This window comes from Gavialis gangeticus, unplaced genomic scaffold, assembly GCF_001723915.1.
Source record: "Gavialis gangeticus isolate Ggan-Ray unplaced genomic scaffold, GavGan_comp1, whole genome shotgun sequence".
NCBI classification, from domain to species: domain Eukaryota; kingdom Metazoa; phylum Chordata; order Crocodylia; family Gavialidae; genus Gavialis; species Gavialis gangeticus.
This window is the reverse complement of record NW_017729034.1, coordinates 21,833,131-21,851,272: the sequence shown is the minus strand read 5'-3', so window position 1 is coordinate 21,851,272 and position 18,142 is coordinate 21,833,131. Positions and strand designations below refer to the sequence as shown.

At 44.2% G+C, this 18,142-nt stretch overlaps 1 protein-coding gene across 1 annotated transcript in view; it reads left to right on the top strand.

The window, feature by feature from the left end:
- Positions 1–9,428, top strand: part of FAM179A (family with sequence similarity 179 member A) — a 60,014-nt gene extending 50,586 nt beyond the window's left edge. The window contains 2 exon segments of the mRNA XM_019527669.1: positions 5,230–5,316; positions 8,202–9,428. Coding sequence (XP_019383214.1) covers positions 5,230–5,316; positions 8,202–8,458 — 344 coding nt within the window. The 3' untranslated portion in view covers positions 8,459–9,428.
- The last annotated feature ends 8,714 nt before the right edge of the window (positions 9,429–18,142 follow it).

The following is an 18,142-nucleotide window of genomic DNA, read 5'->3' as shown; positions in this document are numbered from 1 at the left end:
ACTCCACTACTTATTCCAATTGCTTTATTAAGTATAGTTGTGATCAGAAAATGGACATCTCAGTCTCATTTTCTCCAGGAGCTCCTGCTGGGGTGGTGCATCTTCATTCTCTCCCCTACCACAACTTTAAAGCTACATTTTCCCTCACAGCTTGGAAAAGGTTGTAAGGTGCTTCTACATGAATAAAAGTCTCATACTAACACATGTAAGCTGGTATCATTCCTGGCCTGGATCTTCACCTCTGAGCAGTATGCTTCTCAACCACGTGTTGGGAGTTATTCCTTTGTGCTCTGCTTCTCAAAGCTGATCTCAGATGTACTAATATGTACTTCTTACATTCTCACAGACCGGAACATGCATGCACATGCATACATATGTTCTTACACTAGTTTTTTTCTTATGTTCAAACATTTACTCCCCAGATTCCCAGAAGAGCTTAAATGTGTGCCCATGTTTTCCCAGAGTTGTTAGTGTGAGTTACTTTTGTCCCACTATCATTTTGAATTTTTGTTCCAAAAGCTAGAAGAGAGTCCTCATTCTCTTTTACCTTTTGGAACAAAAATTCAAAATGATTGAAGGACAAAAATTAGAAAATGAAGGGTGAGGGGGAGGGAGTTTTGAAATGCTCTGAGATGATTATTTTTTCTTCCTAAAATACTTTCTCTCACCTCTGCTTCATGGCTTAGTGTTTCCTGGCATAAAGTACTCACAATAGATGTGAGCATGGATGACCACAAGGTTCATGGAACTGGCACTGAGTGAGCATGTACCTCTAGTACCTCTGTTCCAGTCCATCCCCAAGCAACAGTTGTTACTATCTGATGGATACTTAATTATATTTGTGATTTTATTGGTGACAGCGTGCTTTTGATGGGACAGATTTTACAGCTTGTTTGGTCTCTTTTCTGGCATTTTCAGTCGTCTGGCTTTCGGTTAGAAAACATACTGGTGGAGTGCTGAACTATCTTCATTCACCCTGTTTTGTGAATAGGGAATTTCAGTCTCCAATGCTAGTACTTATTACCAGAACTAAGACCCAGATGCATTAACATATTTTGATCCAGTTCCCCTTTTGAAGAAGCACAGGCTTCCATTTCATGTAGGGCTCATATCTATACCCTGGTGAACTGCAGAGTGAGCTGCAAATGCCCAAGTCACGGGCTGAGGCTAGATTCACATATCATGAGAACTCGCAGCTCTTTTTGACTTCATTTGGAACAGACTACTCTTATGTTCAAACATTTACACCCCAGATTCCCAGAAAAGCTTAAATCTGCACCCAAGTTTTCCCAGAGTTATTAGGCCACTGGATCTGGGCTATTGATTTGGTCTGTTGTATGATGAGGCTGAGCAATAAAGCCTGGCACCAAACATCCCTACAATTCAAGGACAGTGGAAAGTTTGGATGTCAAAGGTGGTTCAAGCCCCTCTTCACTTCCTGGGTGAGTTGTCCTGGTGTTGATATGACAGGGGCTTTTACCCAGAATTGCTACTGCTGAATGGCCTCAAAGGAAATCTTGAATTATGGGCTTTAGCTAGTTCTCTCTTCTATCTCCATTTCAAAAATTTCTCCAGTCCATCCTTTCCTTTTTTAAAAAGAAATTTATGATTTGCCGAGTTCATTTCTATAGAATAAACAAGTATAAATCCAGTCCTAAAGGATGGCATGTTCCAAATGTTGTTTTGCATAGGAAGTGATTGCTATTGCCAGTAACAACATAACCAAGGTCTGCTGTAAATCCACTTGCCACCTAGATTTATATCGGCTATGGAAATACTGCACTGCATGAATATACCTGAAATATTTAGTGCGTTCAAGAGACAGGCCTTAAAAGAATGGAGTTGTTAACTCTTTTTGCACCAGAGGTCCAGAGCTCTTCTGCAGCTGTAGTGAATTTGTCTGCCCTTTGGCTTTTGTCCTTTGACTTTGGGCCAGGTTGTCCCTGATTGTAAAGGGAAGAGAATTATATCAGACAGATTGTACCACCCTTGATCCTGGCCTTTCAATAACAGGTAAAGGACCTGATTCCTTCCCCACACTAGCTAACAGAGAGGAGGTAAGCAAATGTAAAAGAGTTGCAGCACCCATAATCTTGGTGGTCAAGTGTCATCTCCAAGCAAATTGTCTCCTGAAGATCTTCATTACCCCACCACCTGACTACCATTCAGACATCATACACTAAGCACTGTCAAGGGTCAGTAGTAGAACTGGGCAAAACTCATCTGTCTCTGCTCCTGTGCTACAAATGAATTCAAGCTACGAAGTTTGGGGTTGTTTGGAACCAGGCCTTTGGTTCTGTTGGTGATAAAGGTAGGCACCATTTGCAAAATTCAGATGTGGCTCTTAAGCAGCCCAGATTTGAGAAATCTGGGTTTTTAGTTGGAGGGGAGGATGCAGGCAAGTTGTGTGGACAGATTCTAGCCTCTTGTCCTTAAATCCTGCTACTTTCTCCTTTAAAAAAAAAATCCTGAAGCCTAGAACAAAACAAAATAGAAAAGATAAACCTTAAAGAGATTTGAAAAGTCTTAAAGATGTCCTTCAAACTTTCCTAATCTGGAAGAGGGGAGAGTTGTGTGCACCCCTAGAATCTTGGCTTGCTCCCACCCTTTGGATCCCAGTTGTTGCTTGGAAACCCTGGGTGTTGGCTTGCATTAAAATGTGCATTTGAGGCACTTCCTCCTCTGCTACCTTTAATATTTCATACAGCAATGCAAGGTGGTTATGGAGGGATCTGATAGCCTGACTTAAAACTATCAGACCCAGCATCCATCTAGAAACAACAATGGAGTGGGATCTGGATAATCCCCAGCATCAGGTGCCAAACTTTCCTTGGACTTGTCCCCTGATATCCGTCTCCATTCATATCTCTCTCCCCAGGTAAAAGTACTGTAAACCCTTCATACTCTAGAGGTTCTGCTTGTGTGCTTGGGTTTTGTAGCTTGGCCACACTTGTCCTTCTGTTTGTTCTTCTGGTTCTTTTCATAAATTGCTGGTGCCCCAGGATATAACCTCTAACCACCAGAGGCTGTAATTCAGTATCCTGGGCACTGTAGTAGTGCTTTGAAATGAGCTCAGGGCCCTGTTGTGTTAAGCATCTTAACAGTTACCTGGTGAGGGAAGTTCCCTGTCATTGAAAGCTGATCCTCTGAACAAACAAGGCCGACAAAAGGAGGAAGAAAGGAAATAGTTTTATCCTGGTCTTCACATGGCACATGAAGACCCTTCCTGCACCTGCATTTAACTGATTTCACTAAATTGATTTCTATATAGATGAGTCAAACTGGTCTGGACACGCTTTAATCATTCAAAATATACCTAATGTTGCTTAACTTAATTTGGTTTGTCACGATGCACTAGAGTGGGGCTATCATTTCAAAGGCACTGGCTCCAGTGAAGTGAATTCATATAGGAATGCAATGAGAGTTGGGAGCTTAACTCTCATTTATTTTTTTGAAAACCTCCTAGACGGACCACTGGCCTTAATTGATATGGCAGGCCTATCACTATGTTTTGCTTTTTAAACCCTCGACTGGTTTTATTTGTTAAACTTTATAGAGAGGCTTTTATATTTTAATACCCTGTTACTGTAGTTCATGTTATTATTTTTTATGCTGCATGTACCTCGGGTATTTGTCAGGATAGGTTGGTGGGGAGGGGATGGAGAGTTCATTATACAGGTGGTAATGATACTCTGATTTTGCTGACACAGTGCCTGATTTCCAGGGAAATGTCCCCTGGTAAGGAAGCTTGTGCTGCCATCAAGAATATGGCTTGCAAGTGCAAGGGAAGCAGCTCATTACTTTTACTAGCCTTTCTAACATTCAGCAGACTGCCTTGCAGCCTATCAGCTGATCTAGTATTTACTGGGGAAAGTTAAAGCTGAGTTACTGAAAACAATATGGCCTGCTGCGTTGTTCTCCTTAACCTCCATTCCAAACTGCTCTATGTGTCAAGCAGTTCTGCATTAAAGCTTGTATAAATTGGTCATTGACACTTTCAAGCTCAAGGGTCTCAAATATGCACAGTGTGTTACAGAGTTTTAAACTCAAAGCAAGCAGTAAGTGTATACTTGGCTTCCGGAACAACAGGGGATCCCAAAGATAGCTACTCAGGTGAACTGTAAGACTTTATTGATACTAGTGATTAATCTTTTACACAGCTGTAACACCTCTAAGCTCAATTGCATTTCAGCTGCTCCTTTGCATCAGTTGCTTTGAAATCTTATATGTGGGGTATGACGCAGCAATCATTTAACAGTGCATATCAATCCCACGCAGTGGTTTATAGCTGGAAGAAATGTCTGTTTGTCATTTTAGGTGGGTAGAATGTGATTACTGAAGTTGGAACATAGCTATGACCCCCCCTCCCCTTTCAATCCACCTATAAATACATGGGCAAAAAAAGACATTATAATCATTAAAGAGCTCTTTTTTTATTTACTGTCTCTGTGCAAAGGACTATACCTGTAACAAGAGAGTGCCCCTTAAAAGCATGTTGGGGCTTTGGCTCAATACTGGTTTAGAAGGAGCATGCCACTCACTGACTCGGCACCACTTCCTGTGACATCTAGACACGTTATGGATGGTCCTGTCCATGAACATCCTTGCCTAGCTCAACAGACCCCACAGGATCACAAGGGCAGGGCAATGATTATAGGCCACTGTGCAACAGCTTCTAAATAACTAGAAGAAGGAAGAATCTAAAATATATTTCACAGTTAAGTGTTGGGAAATCGGTCCCTTTTTTTTCCCCTCTGCCAAGATCTGAGTGCAATGGTCTCTTTCTGCCCCCCTCCCCCACCCCGAAAGAGCAGGTGATACCAAAAGCACTTGAGAGACTTGTGGGTAGTGATGATAATGAGATAATTTGTTCCTGCAGGGGCAACACAACTCAAGGAACTGATTTTAGCTGTGTAAAATGCAAACAGAGCTGTAGATATTACATCTGCCCAGATGTTCTCTGAGGAGAGAATGCAATTTATCTCTGTACAGAGATCCATCATAAGGGCCTATCCACCTCTTGCATCTGCTTGAAATCTTAATGGGCTTCAGTCAGTTTGTGTAATACTTAGACCTCGTGCTGTTTTTTCCTGCCCAGTGGTGAATATGACGTGCTGGTAGGAGACCAGAATTTCTTTGTGAGAAGAAAACTCCCAGTGTTTCTGTATGTCCCATGGTATGAGCTTCTTTGAAGAAGAATGATCAAACATGCTTCTGACTCTCTTTCAGATAATGTATTGCTTCTACAAACATTTGCCAGCAGAGTGCGTTTCACCAGTGGCCGAGCCATGCAGGACATCACACAACACCTGTCAGGTAACAAGCACCTTAGCTGGACTCTGCTTTCTGTAGTTTGCTGGGACTTGTTAGGGGAGATGCTTGGAAAATGAGAAATGTTGAGAGGAAATTGCTTTGAATTAACAAGGCAACAGGGATTGGGACAGCTGGAAGTGTGGGGCCTGATCCTTCAGAGACCTACAGCTTGTGCAGTCATGTACAGTGGTGCAAAGCATTCATGTAATGCTGCCATCTTGATTTGGCCACTGTACATGTAAGCAGAGTAAAGCTGACATTGTTGAAGTGGAAATAACAAAACATGGAGCCAATGCAGTGGAGAATTGGGTTCATGGACTCTAACAAGGAATTATGGATGGGATGTCTCAAAATGTGTCTCTTGAGAGAGGGAAATGAAGGGTGTCTACACTGTTCCCCTGGTGCTCCTGGGGGGCTGCTCTCAAGCACTCTTCTTACTCTTTAGGCTTCCAGTCTTGACGTGAGAGGGTAAACCATGCCTCTTTTAAGGAGGAGGAAGCAGAGATCAAAAAGTGGGGCACCTCTAGAGTGGCTTTATTGCTTCATGTTCAAGTTTGTTGGGCACATAGCCGGGTTGGGCAGACAGGGAATGCTTGAAAGTAGTGCCCCTTGGTGTAGATATACTCTAAAAATGCTCTGGCTGATTCCTGAGTGTGAGGGTTGGCTTAGCAGTACTGTTTTCTTAAGCAAATGGCAAATGTTCATTCCTGCCAGCCCTCAAACACCCACACACGGCTACTGAGCCTTGTGCCAGTCACTGGTATTTTGTTACTTCGGGGGTCTGTTTGGTTTAGAAAACCACACTGGAAAAAATAGGGCATAATCCCCCTCAAACCTGGAGTTCATTAGCATGAGTGTAGATTGTGCATATAAATAATGGCTGCAAAACACTACATGGTTGTGGGGATGAGCAGGCTATTTTGTGACACATGCAGACAGCCTATTTACACCCTGAAGCATGACCCATTGTTCCTATTATTTCAGGATGCATAAAGATAACTTATTTCCACAACAACTGAATCCAACAGACTAAAAACATTGCTCTTTCTTGACCTATAACAGCTTGTTATGTCCGGTGGTATCCAAGGAATGGAAAAAAGATCACTTCAACATGCACTAAAAGCAGCCTAATTATAGCTTTGCTTTAATAAGAACTAAATCTGATAATTATGCCAGCCTCTCTTAATCTAAGGTTTAATAGAGTTTCCTTGTTCATTCTGACTCTCCAAAGGCCTTTTTTAGCCATGTCAAACCTATTGGGACCTTTAAAGATAGCTTGTATAAAGTAAATCCCTGTAAACACAACGTAATTCTACAGTAATTTTAATCTCTTTTTTTTTCCAAATAAATCCTTTGAACATAAATTGGGGCCAGTTTAGAAACAGTGGATGTTCTCTCTGGGATTTAATGGGAACAGACAGCTCTCTCACCTAAAATCCATGGTGACTGTTGTATTTAATAGCATAAGAATTCAAATTAACTCTCTTTTTTTAATGAGGACTAACCCATTGATGTCTTACTAAGGATGCTTTGACCTTTACTTAACGTTGGAGTTTTTTTTGTTTAATAGTGAATGTTAATGCTGATGAAAGTTGCCAGACTAAGAGTGTAGACAAAAAGAGGGCCATGGGATGGCATGGTGTACACTTTCCCCACATCATGCCTAGCTATTGTGCCTTGATTTACCTCTATGGGGGGGATCTGAGAATTTAGCTTTCTGGTATTTGAGGTCCTCAGTCCTCTGTCAAAACTACTAGCGAAAGTGTCTGTTGTCATGTTGTGGGTTCAGTTCAGGCAGGAGCCACTTTTACAAAGTTTTCTTGATTTCTGCTAGCTGTGTGCACGCACACAGCTATCAGACTCTCTCTCAGCTTTCTCTCTTAAACTTCACATAACTCTTAAAGGTATATACAGTTGTCAAGTCAGTTGATTTTTAACTTTTTTTTTTTTAATTTAAAAAAAAATTTTTTTTGATGGCTATCTATCAAGTTCAGAAATTGGGGTGAGATCACATCTTAGGGAGGATGGGAAGAAGCACTGCCAGTGGAGAGGGCCTCATCCCAGAGTTTGGAGGCTGGGTTCAATTTCTTACTTCAGTTTCATGGGCATGTTCCTTATTCTTTCTGTGCCTCATTGTATGTCTGTAAGGTGAGGATAATAGCACGTTCTAGTTCAATAGGATGTTGTGGGGATGAATGCATTAAAGACTATGAATTGCTTAGGTAAGATAAAGCAGGTGGCTATATGAGGAGCGTAGACAGAAATCTTGAAACTTGGAACAGCCATTCATTATGAGGCACTGAACAGGTTAATCTCAAATTAGAGCTGTCTTTCCTACATAGCTCACTAGTATTACCTGGTCAGATTTTAACCATTAAAGTGCCCTTTGTGGTTTAGAATTTTGAAATTTGGTTTAGCCATTTGTTATGGGCCACTAAGCACAGGAAAACCCTAAATTAGGCATACAAAGGTCTTCAGCTTCTTGTTATTGGAGGTCAGTCATTCAAATGCTCTTCTGAGCTACAAACTTGAAATTTGGTACAGCTGCTTTGGATGGTTAGTTATTGGCAGTAAATACAGATTTGACACTTACCACTTGTAATCAAAAGGTCATCAGTCTCAGCATTTACAAGAACTTTATAAATCGCTTCCACTGAGCTTCTGTGTTGGTCATAAGGCCTCCATTTTTAAGAAATTAGGATCATCTGAGGTCAGTAGTTCTATTAAGTATTAAACACATCATTGCTGCTTGCTTGCCCTTAGAAAGTCAGACTGTTTGCACTCACTTAAATTCCAGACCGTGGTTGACTGGAAATGGTTCTGAGGGACCAAGAGTAAAGCTGCATGCTTATCTTGACTGCTAAGATGCTTTATCTTCTGCCCTGCAGTGCTTGTGACTTCTGTGTACCCTCAGAAACCTCAGGCTGTGGAGCATCACGTGCTGCCCATTCTCTGGTATTTCTTAAGCAACATGATTGGAAATGGAGTGCTACCTGGTCGTAGTGGCAATGTCAGAACTGTGGTCTGCAAACTGGCTAAAACCTTACACAAAGAGATGGGACCCACCTTACTGGATCACGCTGCCAGCCAACCACAACATGTGATTAAAAACCTTCAGGACCTTTTAGGCATGGAACTACGGTGAAGGAGCCCCACTGTCTTCAGGACAGTTTCCTATGTAGTACAGCAAAAGGCTGATATGCATGGGTGACACAATACTGGCACTGATTTTATTATATATTTTTGGGGAGAGAAATCTACTGTAGAAAGTTTATAGGTGCAGATGTATATAGTATATTTTGAAGTAGAATTAAATCACATATTTTTCTAAGGTTTTATTTCCTGAGCATTGTTCCCAAGATGTTTACATAGCTATTAAAAAAAAAAAGAATAATGGTGTATAAATGTTGTGATTTATAATTGTGTACAAAAAAAAAGAAAGGAATATATTTATATATCTGTTATATATTTATGTATATAACAGATACCCATATTTAGAGAGAGCGAGAGAGATGGGTTTAAGAAAGAGTGTGTGAGAGAGAGACAAGTAAATGCTTGGATCATGGAAGAGAGTGTGACAAAAATGCCAATATACCCCAGACCGAGAGAGAAACTTGAGTGAGGAAGGGAGATGGAGACACCTTTCCCAAGACGCACAAGGGCATGGAAGGGAAGGGAGTATACTCCTGAGTCCTGAAACCATAAATGACGCATGTATATCTGGATCTGAATACTGGATACACTAACACATGTTCACACACTCCCACTTCTGGATGGGAAAGTGGAAGGAAGGACTGGAGTTATGTGGGACCACAATGACAGACAGATGACACTCAGGGAGCCTGGGAAAGCAAAAAGATTGAAGGAGTTTGACACGGGGGCTTAAGTCAGAAAGCTGAAAAGAACCGTGGAAAGATGCAGCCAGCCAAAGGGGCTAACGAGTCTCAGATTTCTAACTGTATTTATTTTTTCATACTTGGAGGTATACAGTAGTTTAACTTGTTAGATATATTTGCCATTGTTGCACTCCCTGTATTGTCTGTGTAAACCGCTAACGTATCCTCGCCACCAATGTGTTTTGATTAAAGTATTGAGTAGGTCAAATCATTAGAACCTTCTGGGATGTTTTAAGTTATTTGGGACTCTGAACACCCTGAAATGTTTCAGGATACCTGGAAACTCAGGATCTTATGGAGCCTTCTGGAATACAGTCTTAGCCGAGAGCCTAATTCTGAAACGTTCATAAAGTCCTCTGAAACACATTACCTTCAGAAATTTTCTAGAGCACCTTGGAACTTGATATCTTCTGAAGTGCTCCAAAATGGTGTGAAATGGGAATTCGGGAAGCTTTTCATTAAAAACAAATAACAAAACTAGCTGAAAATGGCAAAGGCTTGTATAATTGTTCCTTAGGGAAGGAGCCAGGCACTGCAGAGAACACACGAATGCCAAAATGCTGAGCTGCAGCTTCTGTGAGAGTAATGCACTGACAAAGAATGGCCACAGTTAAACAAAACATGCGTTATGTTTGCTCCTCCAAGTAGAATCAGAGAAAATTTAGGGTAGGAGGGGACTCGGGTCATGTAGTCCAACCCCCTTCTTAAAGCAGGACCGTCCCCAACTAGATCATCCCAGCCAAGGCTTTATCTAGCCTGGTCCTAAAGATTTCCAAGGATGGAGATTTCACCACCTCTCTGGGTAACCTGCTCCAGTGCTTCATTATCCTCCTGGTGAGTTTTTTTCCTAATATCTAACCTGAACTTCCCTTGCTGCAATTTGAGACCATTGCTTCTTGTTCTGTCATCTGCCACCACTGAGAACAGTCCAGCTCCTTTCTGTTTTGGACCCCACTTCAGGTAGTTGAAGGCTGCTATGAAGTCCTCTCTCAGTCTCCTCTTCTCTAGACTAAATAAGCCCAGTTCCCTCAGTCTTTCCACAGAAGTAGTGTCACCCAGCCCCCTAACCATTTTTGTTGCCCTCCACTGGACTCTCTTCAATTTGTCTACATCCTTTGGGGGTCCAAAACTGAACACAGTATTCTAGATGTGGCTTCACCAGCGTTGAATACACCGGTACTCCTCTACTTCCCTTGATTTGCTGGCAAGGTTCCTACTAATGCAGCCAGAAGGCCTGTGTGAATAGGGAAGTATTTGATTCAGATTCGGCTGATTCAGAGAACAGTGATTTGATTTGGAGATTCAGATCACTGTCCTGAATTGATTCAGCTTCGGAAGATTTGGCACTGATTCGGAGAGATTTGGCCATAGATTATAATGGGGAATCGCTGAAATACCTATAACGTTGTCATTTTTTGTCAGATTTGGCTGAAAACATCAAGGACGGTAGCCCCTTCTGAGGGCGTGAAGCCTGCCAGGTTTCAAGGAGATAAGTGCAGGGGTTTCTGGGAAACTGCACCTCAAGCTGCTGACAAGCAAAACTCACGATGTGTGTGTGTTAAAGCACAGTGGGATGAAACCAGTAGAGATGGTAGCCTGTAACAGGGGACCTTCCCGTTGCTGAGGCAGGAACAGCTCACAAAAGGGACAGAAAGGCTGCAGACAGAGACTTATGTGCTGTTTCTATGTTCCTCCCCCAGAGCACTATGATTAGAAGGGGACTCGGGGAAAGATCACAGTCACTGGCAAGCTACAGATGTCAGTCATTTCCCTCACTGCTCCCCCTCCCTCTTCTCAGTTTGTTTCCCTGAAAAACTGCTTTCCAAATCGATTTTGAGGTTTTTTTGGTCTCCCGATTCGATTCAAATTCGGTGATTTGGCCTCCAAATTGGGCCGAATCTTCTCCAAATCAAATTGGTGACCAAAGCTTCGCCCACCCCTAGCAGCCAGTATGACATTAGCCTTCTTGGCAACAAGGCACACTATTGGCTCATATCCAGCTTACTGTCCACTGTCACCCGAGGTCCTTTTCTGCAGAGCTGCTGATTAGCCAGTCAGTTCCCAGCCCGTAGTGGTACATGGGATTTGTTCTGTCTGTTTGCACTTGTCCTTATTGAACTTCATGAGATTTCTTTTGGTCCAATCCTCCAATATGTCTAGGTCTCTCTGAATCCTAGCCCTACCTTCCAGCATATCTCCTACTCCCCCTCCTCTTGGTGTTATGTGCAAACTTTCTGAGGGTGTACTCCATCCCATCTTCCAGGTCATTGATGAAGGTATCGAACAAAACCGAGTCCTGGGGCATTTCACTTTATACCGGCTGCCAACTAGACATCAAGACATTGATTATTACTCTTGGAGCCCAACAATGCCAGCCAATTTTCTATCCACCTTACAGTCCATTCATTCAGCCCAGACTTTCTTAGCTTGCTTGCAAGAGTTGAGGCAGACCATATCAGATGTCTTGCTAAAGTCAAGGTATATCATGTCTACTCCTCTCCCTGCATCCACAGAGCCAGTCGTGTTGTCATGGAAGGCAATCAGGTTGTCAGGCATGACTTGCCCCTGGTGAATCCATACTGACTGTTCCTAACCACCGTCTCCTCCTTCTGGTGCTTAGAAATGGATTCCTTGCGGATCTGCTCCATGATCTTTGCAGGGATTGACGCGAGGCTGATTGGTCTGTAATTCCCCGGATCTTCCTTCTTCACTTCCTTAAGGTTGGGCGCTACGTTTGCCCTTTTCCAATTGTCCAGGACTTCTCCTGACTGCCACAAGATTTCAAAGATAATGGCTGGCAGCTCTGCAATTACATCAGCCAACTCCCTCAGCACCCTCAGGTGCATTGCATTCAGCCCCAAGATACACATCCGGTTTTTCTAAATAGTCCCTAACTTGTTCTTTCACCACCGTTGGCTACTCGCCTCCTCCCAAACTGTGCTGTCAGATGCAGTAGTTGGGGAGCTGACTGAAGGGAAAAAAGGCGTTGAGTACTTCAGCTGTTTCCACATCATCTATCACTAGCTTGTCTTTCCCATTCAGTAAGGGACCCACACTTTCTCTCATCTTCCTCTTGTTGCTGACATACTTAATGGAAACCCTTCTTGGTAGCCTTCATGTCCCTTGCTAGCTGCAACTCCAATTGTGCTTTGGAACATGCCTGAGCAATACTCTTACACTCCTTCTTAGTCATTTGTCCAAGTTTCCACTTATTGTAGGCTTCCTTTTTGTGTTTTAGCTCACTGAAGAGTTCCATGCTAAGCCAAGTTGGTCTTCTGCCATGCTTGCTAGTCTTCTTGCACATCGGAATTGTTTGTTCCTGTGCCTGCAGTAAGGTTTCTTTAAAATACAACCAGCTCACCTGGACTCTTTTCCCCCTCAGACTGACTTTCCAGGGGATCCTGTCCATCAGTTTCCTAAGAGAATCAAAGCCTGTTTTTGTGAAGTCTGGGGTCCTTATTCTGCTGCCCTCTTTTCTTCCTTTCCTCAGGATCCTGAATTCACTCATCTTGTGGTCACAGTTGCAGAAGTTGCCATCCACTACTATATTCCCCACCCTGTTTGTGAGCAGCAGATCAAGAAGAGCACAGCCCCTAGTTGTTCTCTCCAACACTTGCACCAGGAAGTTGTCCAAACCACTCTCCAAAAACTTCCTGGATTGCCTATTACTGCTGTATTGACCTCCCAGCAGATGTCAGGGTGATTGAAGACCCCAGTGAGATTTAGGACTGGTGATCGGGACGTTTCTGCTAGCTGTTTGAAGAAAGCAAAAAGCTTATCCTCCTGGTCTGGTGGTCTATAGCAGACCCCCTTCCCACCCAAGACATCATCCTTGTTGCTCTCTGCTTTGACCCTAACCCAGAGACTTTCAGTAGGCCTATCTCCAGTTTCATACTGGAGCTCTGAGCAATCATATGGCTCTTCTAAGTAAAGCACAACTCCTCTTCTCCCCTGCCTGTCCTTGAAGAGTTTATACCCATCTGTGACAGTGCTCCAGTCACATGAGCTATCCCACCAAGTCTCTGTTATTCCAGTCGCTTCATAATTCCTAGACTGCAAGGACTTCCAGTTCTTCATGTTCATTTCCCAGGCCCCATGCATTCATGTACAGGCATTTGTGGTGATTAGCCAATTGCCTTATTTTCTCAGGAAGTACCCTGCTGTTTTTAGGGGGTTACATACTCTAAGGTCCATCCATTTTCCCTCCCTCTACTTCAAAGGCCTCTCCTCACATTTTGCTTCCCTCTAAATACATCTCCCTCTGAGACCCTTGAAATGTTGTTCCATGCAAGCTGCTTTTGCACTGCTAAGTGAGTAGTTTTTGTGTTTGCTTCTGCTCTTCAGCCCCTGGGGATACACTGGAAAGCTTTTTTTTGTACTTAGGGGCTTTTGTGGCTACAGAAAGAAACGTCTCAGAGTTGGCTTTATTTGTTCAGTTGTATAGTTCATGGAGTTGAATTAAAAGGTAACTCGTGTAACTGAATGTTAACTTGTTACTGGCCTGTAGTGTTGCTCTCGCATATCATTTCACATGGCTAATGAGAATAAGGTGCTTTCTGCCAGTACATTTATTCTGTCTGGTTGGGTTTTAGTTTGCCTGCTTTTGTTTCCTTTCTCTTTTTGCCTATTCAACTGAGGCAGGTTCCACCTTGAGACAGGGACTCTCAACAGAGAAAGGCCTGATTTATCCCGTGGTGACAAGGTGGAGCAGGTCACTTCCTGGGCCCTGGTGAAGGAGGAGTTCACTTTGGCTTTCCTTCTGCTCCTCAGGCACAAGTGCAGCGTGGAAGTGAATCAAGTGGTTGTCTGGAAAATAAGAGAGACAAATTGCCCTAGGGAAGGTTGAGCTCCTCATGCCAGATCTTGGGACTGGCACCATCCTGAACTGGATGGGTCCCATTTCCTTTCTGCTTTTGTTCCCTTATGTTCACTATATTGTTATTAGAGTAGTGTAACAGTAGTTGCAGTAGGACCATGCGACTGTGCCTTATTCACAGTCTAAACAGTTAACTTACACAATTGTCTGGCAGCAGGAGAGAGGGGTAGAGAGAAGTGAAGTGACTGGTCAGAGGTCAGACAGGGCAGTGGGCAAGCTGGTGACAGAACCCAACTCCTGATTCAAAGTCCAGAAGCCTGCTTGTGTTTTGTTAGCAATCCTGAGCCCAGGGGTGGCAGGGAGGTGTGGGAGTCTTGCTGCTGTTGAACTTAACAGTGATTTTTGGGATGAGTTGCTTTAACAGTTCATACATCCCTCCATGGAGTTTGGGTCCAATCTTGAGACTCCTGGCTTGTTTTGCTCAGGAATAGCAAAGGAGGCTAATCCATTGTGGACCATGGTGGCTGGAGCAGATGCAGGCTTTCCTTTCGCAACCAAGTTAGCTCATTATGGAGAACTGCACTGAGGGTTTGTGGACAAAGGGGTCAGAGCACAGCCTTGAACCCCAGGGCCACAGCCTGCCTAACAACTACTCATCCACATGGCAGCTAACCCCCCAGACAGGCTGGCCTCAAGCCTCCAGCAGAGCCTAACCCTCTGCCACTCCCTGTCATTAGAGTGGCTGGTCAGGGTTAGCTGACCCTCCATTTTCCCTATATAACCTGAACCTAATCCCAGACTGTTTTGCTGTTGTGCTCTGAGGGCACTTATACAAGTGATTAGAAGACGCTTCCGACCACACTAACTTTTGCGCTTTACACAAAGCGCTTAAAGCTAGCATGTAATCAACCTGAACAGATGTTTGGCATTGGGTGGCGGAGGCTCAGAGCCTCAATGCAGTGGCCAAAAGCCAGGAGGCAGGGGGCACTGTCACACACCTCAGTGTGATCTGCAGGCTGCTGGAGCTGCAGGACAGCACCAAAAAGGGGCTAGCCATAGCCTCACCCCTGGGCCGGTAGTGGCAAGGAAGCCACATTCTTCCCTGTTACCTTGCCCAGGGAAGCCAGCCAGGGCACTCCCAAGCCCCCTTGGCTGACTGGACTGCCAGTTCTGGCTGGCAGGACAGCCCCTCTCCCACGGCTTCCCCTGGGTCAGGGGGGCTTTCTGCAGGGAGAGAGTCCCCCACCCAGGAGGCAGCCAGCTGGAAGCCAGAAATTTCAAGCTATGGGGAGGGAGGGAGGTAGTCTGGGAGGGTGGAGGGGATAGTCTGACCCCTGCTGGTTTCGACTCTACCCCTCTGCTTGCTCTCTTGCCTTCTTGACCTGGCTTGCTCTGTGACTCCACTCTCTGCCCCATCCTTTGGCTTCCTGACTCGGCTTGTTCCTATCCAGTTCTTGGGTTGACCTTCTAGCTTCTTGAGCAGCTTGTCCCCGGATTCTGCTCCCTCCTTCTGACCTTGGTTGTCACGTCAGTCCCTGAGTGTCTCCAGACCTGGGCTCCTACAACCTGGTGTGACAGCGGGAAGTTAATAGAGAGTAAGCTAAAAAGGGAATTTACAGTGTGCTAGCTGCTCCATACAAATGCATGTGTGGGCACTCCAAAGCTAACATTAGAATCAGAAGAGGCACCCTAGTAGACTATTCCTCATGTGCAAATTTCCTAATTTCCCTAGAACCTGGTCTTCCATCCTCACCGATCAGCACCTAGTTACAACCTCAGAAAGTCTCCTGTATGCAGTCATGTGCCTGATCTGTGTGTCCAAGCACGGGTTAATTGCACCCCAATTTATCTATGTTACTGCTTGTGAATGTGGTTACCTGATTTGTATGTGCTACTGCAGAAACCTCAGTACACACATGATTTCAACATGGGGAATGGGCACAGATGAGAGAATTTTTGTGGGAATGAGAAGCGCGTAGATGGAAACCAAGTTCAAGAACTGATGGCAAGATGTGGGGGAGGACATGAGGATACTATGTCCAGACTGAAGAATGCTTGGGTAGAAAGACATCATTAATGGCAACAACACTGAGAAGCCATTTGGGGACTCATAGGAAAAGACTGGAATGGAAGACGTTTCTGAAAGAACTGGAAGACAAAGGATGGTGAGGTAAGTAAGAATAGAGTCTGATTGCTTCAGTTTGAATATTTCAGCATTAATTCCATCTTAAACAAAGTCTAGGCAGTGGGGTATAGTGGTGGGGAGAAGAGACCAAGTCCAGGAGATAGTCTCCTCTTCCAAATCACCAGTCTGCTGCTGAAGTCAAAGGAGCATACCACCAACAACCCCCTGTGCTGCTGCTTTGAAATGTTGTGGGCACATTTACGTGTGCCCCTATGGCGCTGTTGTTATGGTGCCATCATTTAGTACATATTTTGGAAGTGCTAAATGATGGGGTAACAGCTTGTACTGTGCCATGCCAGTGGTGCATGGTCATTTTTAGCCGCTATGTTGCCATAGCAATGTGCTATAGCGAGGGAGCTCATTACCATGGTGATGTAGCTGTGGCACCATGGTCCATGCTGCCTATCCTATGTCGCTGTAGTGCGTTGCTATGGCGACAGTATCTCGTATAGATGCACCCTGTGAGACATGGAGCAAAGGATTCTGGGACATCCTTAAGGGAGACTGGTGCCAGGTGGCTGAAGATGTGCTACATGAACTGAGGTATGCAAAGATATGAGAAGTGGCGGGATGAAGAGTTTGGTGTCTGTTTCATTTACGTAGGATTTACTGGGTCTGAGGGCTACAGAAACTCTTTACAGAATCTCTTCATGGACTTAGCAGCTCTCTTTCAAGCTGGGGTTGAGGTAAGGGGAGTAAGCAAATGAACGAGAGAGCACTGACCTGGCTATTTTCATCCACGTTAAATGAGGATCCTAGAAATGAAGGTGCTGTTGTTCCTAACAAATCCCTGCCAGCTGACCTTGAATCCTGATACTGCAATAAAGCCTTTGATGTCAATGGAGTTAAGCAGAGATCGGAAAACAACAGCAGATAAAATTAGATCTGATCTGAACCTCCTAAACCTTTACCAACGATCTGAGCTGTGCTCTGTGCCTCTGAAGGACCACAGATAGCTAAATAGGTTTGTAAAACAAACTATTCTGCCTCAGCTGTAAAAGAGATCTGCAAAGAGCAGAGTTTGAGCCACATTTGAGTCTGGGTGAGGCAGATGGAAGGACCTCTGCTCTCTGCCTGTTCTAATGCCTGTGTGCTGGGTATATGGTAGGCTTCAGTTCCTCCATGATCATTCAACATCTTTTGTCAGCACTGATTCCCTTTTTTAGTGAAGGAAAAGAAACACTTTTGGGGAACTCTGCCTGCTTTTTGATGCAGCTGCAAAACCTGCAGGTAACAGGGCTTTGTCATTACCTCTTGAACTTTTCAGGAAGTTTGAGCTAGGCAGTTTGCAGAGCACCTTTGCTCAGACTCTCCAACAAGGTCAGGCTCAAAAGCATCCCATCCTTGCACTGGGAATTCAATTGCTGCGGCTTTGGAGCTCCTATGGGTATTATTTCTCTGACCATCCCGCTAGACTTGCCTACACACAGAAATTGTACCATTTTAATTATATCAGTGTAGGGAAACTCAGGTGCCTGCCACATGCTATACTTTAGATGTGATTGACCGGTTAATCCCATCTTAGTTGTAATCTGGTCACATGTTCAATCAATTAATGGCATGATAAAACAAGGAATAAACCACAAAGGTATTCCACAAAAAATGTGGAATGACTTTGTGGTGGGTTCCTATCATGCCATTAATTGAATGTGTGGTCTGCTGTGCTCATGTGGCTGGGAGCCCCTTCAGCTGATCCAGGCTCTCAGCCTCAGGGGTGCATGGCCTGCTGCTGCAGCTGGGAGCCCTGTCAGATGAGGTGACTCCCAGCCATGGAAGCTTGTTACTTGCTGGTGCAGGGGGAGCCTGGGATCATGATCCTGGGCTCCTCCTGCACTGGCAATAAGACATGATGGGATCTGCTGTGTGTGGCATGGCAGGAAGCATGACTGGATTGTGCATCAGATCGCATTGCGTCTCTACCTGCGTGTCTGG